This window comes from Sinocyclocheilus rhinocerous, unplaced genomic scaffold (genome assembly GCF_001515625.1).
Source record: "Sinocyclocheilus rhinocerous isolate Xijiao unplaced genomic scaffold, SAMN03320098_v1.1 scaffold921, whole genome shotgun sequence".
Taxonomy (NCBI): Eukaryota; Metazoa; Chordata; class Actinopteri; order Cypriniformes; family Cyprinidae; genus Sinocyclocheilus; species Sinocyclocheilus rhinocerous.
Genome location: NW_015640057.1, coordinates 707,510 through 714,838, shown reverse-complemented (window position 1 = coordinate 714,838; position 7,329 = coordinate 707,510). Strand labels below are relative to the sequence as shown.

Here is a 7,329-nt window from a genome sequence, read left to right as displayed (position 1 = left end):
AATATTTAGTAGTAGCTTATCAATATATATATATATATATATATATATATAATACAGCATGTGGTGTATGCCATGCCTCGTCTTATTCATTCTTGTTAATAACCGTTATGTAAGCTAGTTTGTCATTATAGCCTACTGTTTTATTGTTGTTGTGCTATTTAATTAAGAATAATAATGAATCCATCTTTTGTTTTGGTCTTAAAAAGTGAAAGGTGTATAGATATAAGCAAAACAGACAATTATCTTTTTTTGTAAAACGTGACAAGATCGCAAATTTGAAAGTGAAAGTGCACGAAGCCTGGCTTATAACACAGCAAAAGAGGAACTCCTGTTCACAAAATATAAAATCACAAATAATACTGATGAAAAAGGGTTGAATGTTAACACTTTCGTTACCATATAACTATAAACTATGATAAAAGTTCATCAGCATGCATTGATTAATTCCAATGTTGTATCAAAAAAGAAAGAAAAAAAATTGCGACCAAATTATGTGCTTGTGCGACCAACTGAGAAAGTTAGTCGCAAAAGAGCGACCAGTGGGAAGAATGATCCTGCGTTCCATTCGGAGGGGCTCATCCCTGTGCCCTAATCCCTTCAAAGGGTTTACCCTCCGGAGTGAGAGCTCTGAAGGGTTGAAGGGTGTAGGGGACCAAACAACTGTTTCTTGAAGTGCCCTTCTGCGTCATCATCACGTGCCCACACGGAGGCGCCTTCATCATGCAAAGAATCTGCGCAAAGGATCATGGGAGCCCAAAGTGTCCATCAGTTGTACCCTTCGAAATCCAAAGGGCACTTTGAAGGGGCCAGTTTTGAGCACTTTGGTTTAGAACAACCTTTCAATATGGCGGCCATGATTGTTTTCACTCCGAAGTGCCCTTCGGAGGGCGATATATCCCGTTTGGAACGCACCGTGAGTCTAAAGCCCTGTATGATGTTTTGTATTAAGAAAATGAGGCCAAATTTAGGGCCATTATGATTTTTTGCATTATTTGCATGGCAATTAAGCACATTTTTCCTCAAATTCTCATTATTGTGATAAAAAAATAATGACGAGTCATTATCATTACCACAAATAGTTTGCTAAATTGTTAATTTATGTTAATTCACTTTTTTTTTTTTAAATAAAACATCATATTTAGTGAAATATGACTTTATAGGTATTTTTCATGAAGCTGACCCAAAAATTTAGATTGGATAAATATTTATCAAAAGCCATTCAAGCTTAGGCAACTGGTAATTTAAATTGTAAATGGCAGATCCTCATCCCTTTGGGATGCCAGCAAAAACACACCAAATATTATTCAAATTGGCCACCAGTTGGTGCTATAAAGAGTTGTGTGGAAATCCTGTACTAACCTGATCCAGTAGGTCCCAGCAACACAATGTTGCTCTTTTCCAGCTTAATATCAGTGTGGCCGGAGTCAAGCACGTCCCTGCCCCTTTTGTCTCGAGGAGCTTGCTGATTGGTCTGCTGCTGAACAGAGGCACCCAGAGCGTTGCCATGGGGACTGATGCCAGCGATCTGAAGCAGCTCTAAGAAAACAACCAAACTACTTCACATCTCCATCCAGCAGATCATGTGTTATTGATTTAAACACGAAAAAGCAACATGACACCACAAGAATTTTGCCCGGAAGCCCTGTGGGCTAAATCTTAAAAAATATGAAATAACCAAACACAGGTTTTCAGTCAAGTGTGGAATGTGCTGTTTGCTTTTAGAGGAAGAGTTCAGGATCTTTCATTGCCTAAAAATAAAGCATTCTGGACATTCTACAAAATATTTAAATTGTATTTTCGGGATGAATTAATGGTAATTATTAATTCTGGGTGAACTATTACTTTAACAACGTTCCTAATTTCATAAATAAAGTAAACTACTTTTATACATCAGCTTACTCATATCTTCATTTCACATCTCAGGATCTAAGTTAGGCTAGAGGTAACTATTACGCAAGCCCTGTCCAGAATGATCCTGCTGTCCTCACTATAAATAAGAAGCAAACGGACAGAAGCCCCAGTGTGAAATCTGAATGGCCGGAGACCATGAGAGCCGTAACTAAGTCATTGTGACACTTTATCCAACTTTATGGAGGTCAGCGACGAACCCAACTGATCCTGCCCCGCACACAAACACAGAGGGTTGATACATGTACACGGAAACATGGGAGTCATGCTGAGTCAGCAAAAAAATATATGGCCACAGGAAACTTCAAATGTTTCCTCTGTTAGGTTATTTTACTGCATGTGAAAGTGAAGTACACAAAACAATCACTTACTTGTAAACCTGTATTCATCTTCACGTCTTCTGATCTCTAACTCTACAGAGAGAAGGACAGTAAACCACAGTGTAACAGTAACAGCAGGGAACAGTTCAGACGCCGACTCTTCCTTTAGGTGCCTGGAATACTATAGAAACACTACTGGACGACTGACAAACTATACAGACCCCCAAATGAGCTAAAGAACAGGGAATGACTGCCTTTATCTGCCACAAACTAGCATTTAGGGTCAGTAGGATTTTTTAAAAACAAATTAAGAATCTTATTTGCAAGGATGTGTTAAATTGATTTAAGTATCAGTTAGGACCTTTTACTTTGTTACAAAAAAATCTATTTTGAATAGCATGCACTTCTTTTGAACTTTCTCCTCATCAAAACATGATGAAACAAATGGATCATGGTTATCACAAAAAAATATGAAGCAGCACAACTGATTTTAACACTGATACTGATAATAATAAATGTCTTTCTTGAGCAGCGAATCAGCATATTAGAATGATTTCTGAAGGATCATGTGACACTGAAAATTCAGCTTTAAATCACAGAAATAAATTACATTTCAAAATGTATTACAATACAAAAGAGTTCAATTTGTAATAATAAATAAATGCAGCTTTGATGAGCAGAAGAGACTTCTTTCAAAAAGTAAAATGAAAAACTATTACTGACCCTAAACTTTTAAACAGAAGTGTAGATGTCGATATTTTTTTTCTAAAAATGGGTTAAAAGAATGTTGGGGTTTTTTTTGTTGTTGTCTAGTTTTTCACTTTGCTTTTCAATAAATTATAAATCGATTATATTCAACTGACTTTTGCATTTAGGTAGCCAGTTTGAAATGATTCACAGAAATCATCAAGTTTCAAAAGAAACATTTTAGTCATAAACGTTATTAATGTGCCAGGTCACAGGACAAGGAAGGACCATAAAACAAATCTAAAGATACTGTGTTTTGGAAAGCTGATGGCCAAATAAAGTGTCTTTAAAAATTGATCTCATTTGGAAAATAAGCGCGACTATATTTATTATGATTTTAGTTGGCAATCCAAAAACGAAAATGGTGTCATCACTTACTCGCCCTCAAGTTGTTCCAAACCTGTGTGAGTTTCTTTCTTCAGCTGAACACAAAAGTAGGTATTTTGAAGAATGTGGGGGACTTAAGTTGACGGTAGCCATTGACTTCTATAGTATAGGAAAAAATACTATGGAAGTCAGTTTGATTCTTCAAAATATCTTCTTTTGTGTTCAGCAGAAGACAGAAACTCACACAGGTTTGGAACAACTTGAGGATAAGTACTATCCCCTTTTTAGGCATCAAGGCAAACTTCGCAATTTTATCGCATTATCAACTATTCATGGAAATGGCTACATGATGTTTTTGTTTCAGTTAAAAAAAAAAAATGTATTACCATGTATTGTTATATTGGTGCATTTAAATGAAAATGATTGCATTTTATTATTCATTGTGCTCATTCACTGAATACCAAGGTGGAAAATATTTTATCAAGATCTATAGAGTAATGATTTTTATTTTATTATTTTATAAATGTTGAGATATACTGAATGCTGTTGAATAGGGATGTAACGATTAACCGCGAGCCGGTTGAAAATCGATTCAAATATGTGACGATTCAAATCGGTTGAGATGCTAAACAAATCGCGATTCATTTAGAGGTAGGAGTTTATATGAATGCATGTCTGAGGGGAACTTACTGCCTTTCGATGGTATTTTTTCTTTTTATAATGCAGCGTTGCTTTGGTTTGTTTACAGCGGAAACCAAGGAAACGCTTTAAGCGCCACCTGCTGGCAGAGAGTGAATCTGCGTCTCATTCAGCTCGTCTGCCGTTTCTGTTTCATGCTTTTACAGTAAGGTTAAATTTATTAACATTAGATAGAAAAAACATGAACAACATGTTCATTTTTACAGCATTTAGATGTTTTTAGTGCTGTCAAACGATTAATCGCGATTAATCGCATCCTAAATAAAATGTTTTTGTTTACATATTGTGTATATACTGTGTATATTCATTATGCAAAATCGTGAATCGAATCGAATCGTGAGTTGAGTGAATCGTTACATCCCTACTGTTGAAAGACTAAAATTAGGGTAACATTTTACAGTAAGGTTAAATTTATTAACATTAGATAGAAAAAACATGAACAACATGTTCATTATGTAAGCAAAGACTTTTATTTTGGATGCGATTAATCGCGATTAATCGTTTGACAGCACTACTTAATTTTATTAATAAATGTCAGATTATGATATAATACAAACCTCTGGGAGAGAGGGGACTCTGTTTGTCTGTTTCCGCTTGCTGTCGGCCTGCTGCCGGGAGGTTGTTGTAGATCCGTTTGTAATGATTATAGACGGCAACTGCCAACACTTTCTTGGCGTATGACTGGCCAACAACGTATTTGTCGAGGTAAGCATAAATCTAAAGAGGTGGAGACAACAGAAGCCCATGTGAGAGCTGTTCACTGCATTTCTGCTGTCACAGGATTAGCTTCGACTGGTTTACTTTTAAAAAGCGGATCTGATGACACACATATCAACTTAAGTTAATGTAATAATGTCTGGATGGTGTGATGGAACGGCACCTTTTTAGGAGGCGGAGGGGGTTTCTGAGCGAATGCAAATTGAACATGCTCCGAGCTCTCCGCTTCCTTATTCAAACCCTTCTTAGAGTCCGTCTCAGACAGAACCACGAAGAAATGATGGCACTTTTCACATTTCACAAACCGCGTGGAGGCTGTGTGGAGCAAAGACAATAGACATGAATATCTAGCTGCCACAACCAGCGGTTACCTCAACAGAACCATAAGTTCACAACATCTCTACATGACATAGTTTGAGCAGTTAGTACAGATCCTAGAATCATCTGTATGGCTCTTCATTGGTGTTGCTTCAGGAGCCAGATTTTAATCTGGGCATCACGTGGCGACAAAACACATTACTGTACAAAAAAAATTTAACAAAACGCAGAGGTCAATGACATGACATTCATTCTTTGTCCTACCTACAGTTTATTAAAAGATACATTTTATTTCTAAATTGCATTTAATGACTTGAATAGATCTAATCTAACATGTTAACATGCGTCACCGAATTACAATTCATTCCATTATGTTTACCTTTATATACGTGACCCTGGAGCACAAAAGCAGTGTTAAGTCGCTGGGGTATATTTGTAGCAATAGCCAACAATGCATTGTATGGGTCAAAATTATTGATTTTTCTTTTATGCCAAAAATCATTAGGATATTAAGTAAAGATCATGTTCCATGAAGATATTTAGTAAATTTCCTACCGTAAATATATCAAAACTTAATTTTTGATTAGTAATATGCATTGCTAAGAACTTCATTTGGACAACTTTAAAGATGATTTTCTCAATATTTTGATTTCTTTGCACCCTCAGATTCCAGATTTTCAAATAGTTGTATCTCAGCCAAATATTGTCCTATCCTAACAAACCCTAAAAGCTTATTTATTCAGCTTTCAGATTATGTAGAAATCTCAATTTTGAAAAATTGACCCTTATGACTGGTGATGTGGGCCAGGGTCACATATGTATGTATACGTGTGTGCGTGTGTGTGTATATATTATATTTTTGTGGGAAGAATACTGAAAAGTGGTATAACTGTTTAAAAATCATAATGAAAGATAAAAAAAAATAACTAGTAAATATTTTGTAATTATGTTTTAGAAAAAAATAAAAATACAAATTGTAACAAAAGTTTAGTACATCTGAAAAAAAACAAAAAAACATCAAAGTCTTGATCGACAAAAATCATGTGGGTGCAACCAACATGTTAATGTTTTTATGAAGAAAATAAATCATTATATTTATATAATAAATCATTAATTCTAATTATATCATATATAAATATTCATTATATTAACAAAAAAATTAATAAAATAAATTTAACAAGTAAAATAAATGTGTGTGTATGGGAAATGTTAAAAAATAGCACAAACATTTTTTTCAAAACCATATAAAATCAACATTAATACAAACAGATATTTCTAAGAATGTGGCAAATGTGCTTTAAACTGGATTTTTCCTTTCTTTAAATTTTTTTTTTTCTTTTTTAAGGTGGACACTCTTGCAAATGTCATTTATCTGCCCTTAAAATGGCAACACTCACAATTTTGTAAACAACAACTAGGGTTGCAAAGGGGTGGAAAATTTCCGGAAACTTTCCAAAAATCCCTGGAATTTTCCCCAAAATCCTGGAAAGTTTCCCAAATTTACTGGAAATTTTCCACCTTTTTGCAACCCTAATAACAACTGAACAGACACTGACTGGTAATGTGGAATCTAGTTATTCATTTCATTATTAAAACCTTACTTACACACAAAAGTCTCCACGTGTGTACAAGGATCTCCACACTTCGGACATCTCAGCTGACTGCCACCTTTCCCTGAACCTCCAGCGCCTGACGCCCGCTTTCCACCCGCCTCACCTACACCCTTCTGCAAAACCGTAACTGTGAATATCTCACACATCAGGCGAACATTCATGTAAATGTAACAGTAAGACTGACGAGTACCTTTCCTCCATCGCCGTCTTTAGAAGTGAAACACACTGCTGTCTGTGAGAACAGCCTCACGCGCACGAATGGAGGAAGATGGACTTCCTCACAAACTGCTCTGGTGCAGCTGAAGAGCTGAAGACGCGAGCGAGAAAAACCTGCCAGGAAACAATACACAATATGTTCCCAAACAATCTAACCAGTTGAATTCCATTCGATTGACTCACATTTTGGCCAGAAGCGAGGTTTAAAGTTACAAAATGTCTTCATGATGGATCTGTTTTTCGCAAACATGCTGCTTTTCGCATTAACTGATGGACTGTGATGTTTTTATCAGCTGTTTGGACTCTCATTCTGACGGCACCCATTCACTGCAGAGGATCTACATTTCTCCAAATCTGATGAAGAAACAAACTCATCTACATCTCGGATGGCCTGAGGGGGAGTAAATTCTCAGCAAATGCTCATTTTTGGGTGAACTGTTCCTTTAAGTCTGTAATAAGCACTC

At 35.9% G+C, this 7,329-nt stretch overlaps 1 protein-coding gene across 1 annotated transcript in view; it reads right to left on the bottom strand.

Annotated features, from left to right (window-relative positions):
• The window catches only part of LOC107752479 (ATP-dependent Clp protease ATP-binding subunit clpX-like, mitochondrial), a 13,543-nt gene that overhangs the window by 5,343 nt on the left and 871 nt on the right, over nt 1-7,329 (bottom strand). The window contains exons 3-8 of the mRNA XM_016568462.1: nt 6,840-6,979; nt 6,642-6,762; nt 4,882-5,033; nt 4,559-4,718; nt 2,280-2,321; nt 1,360-1,536 (exon numbers count right to left, since the gene is read on the bottom strand). Coding sequence (XP_016423948.1) covers nt 1,360-1,536; nt 2,280-2,321; nt 4,559-4,718; nt 4,882-5,033; nt 6,642-6,762; nt 6,840-6,979 — 792 coding nt within the window. The remainder of the gene's footprint in view (nt 1-1,359; nt 1,537-2,279; nt 2,322-4,558; nt 4,719-4,881; nt 5,034-6,641; nt 6,763-6,839; nt 6,980-7,329) is intronic.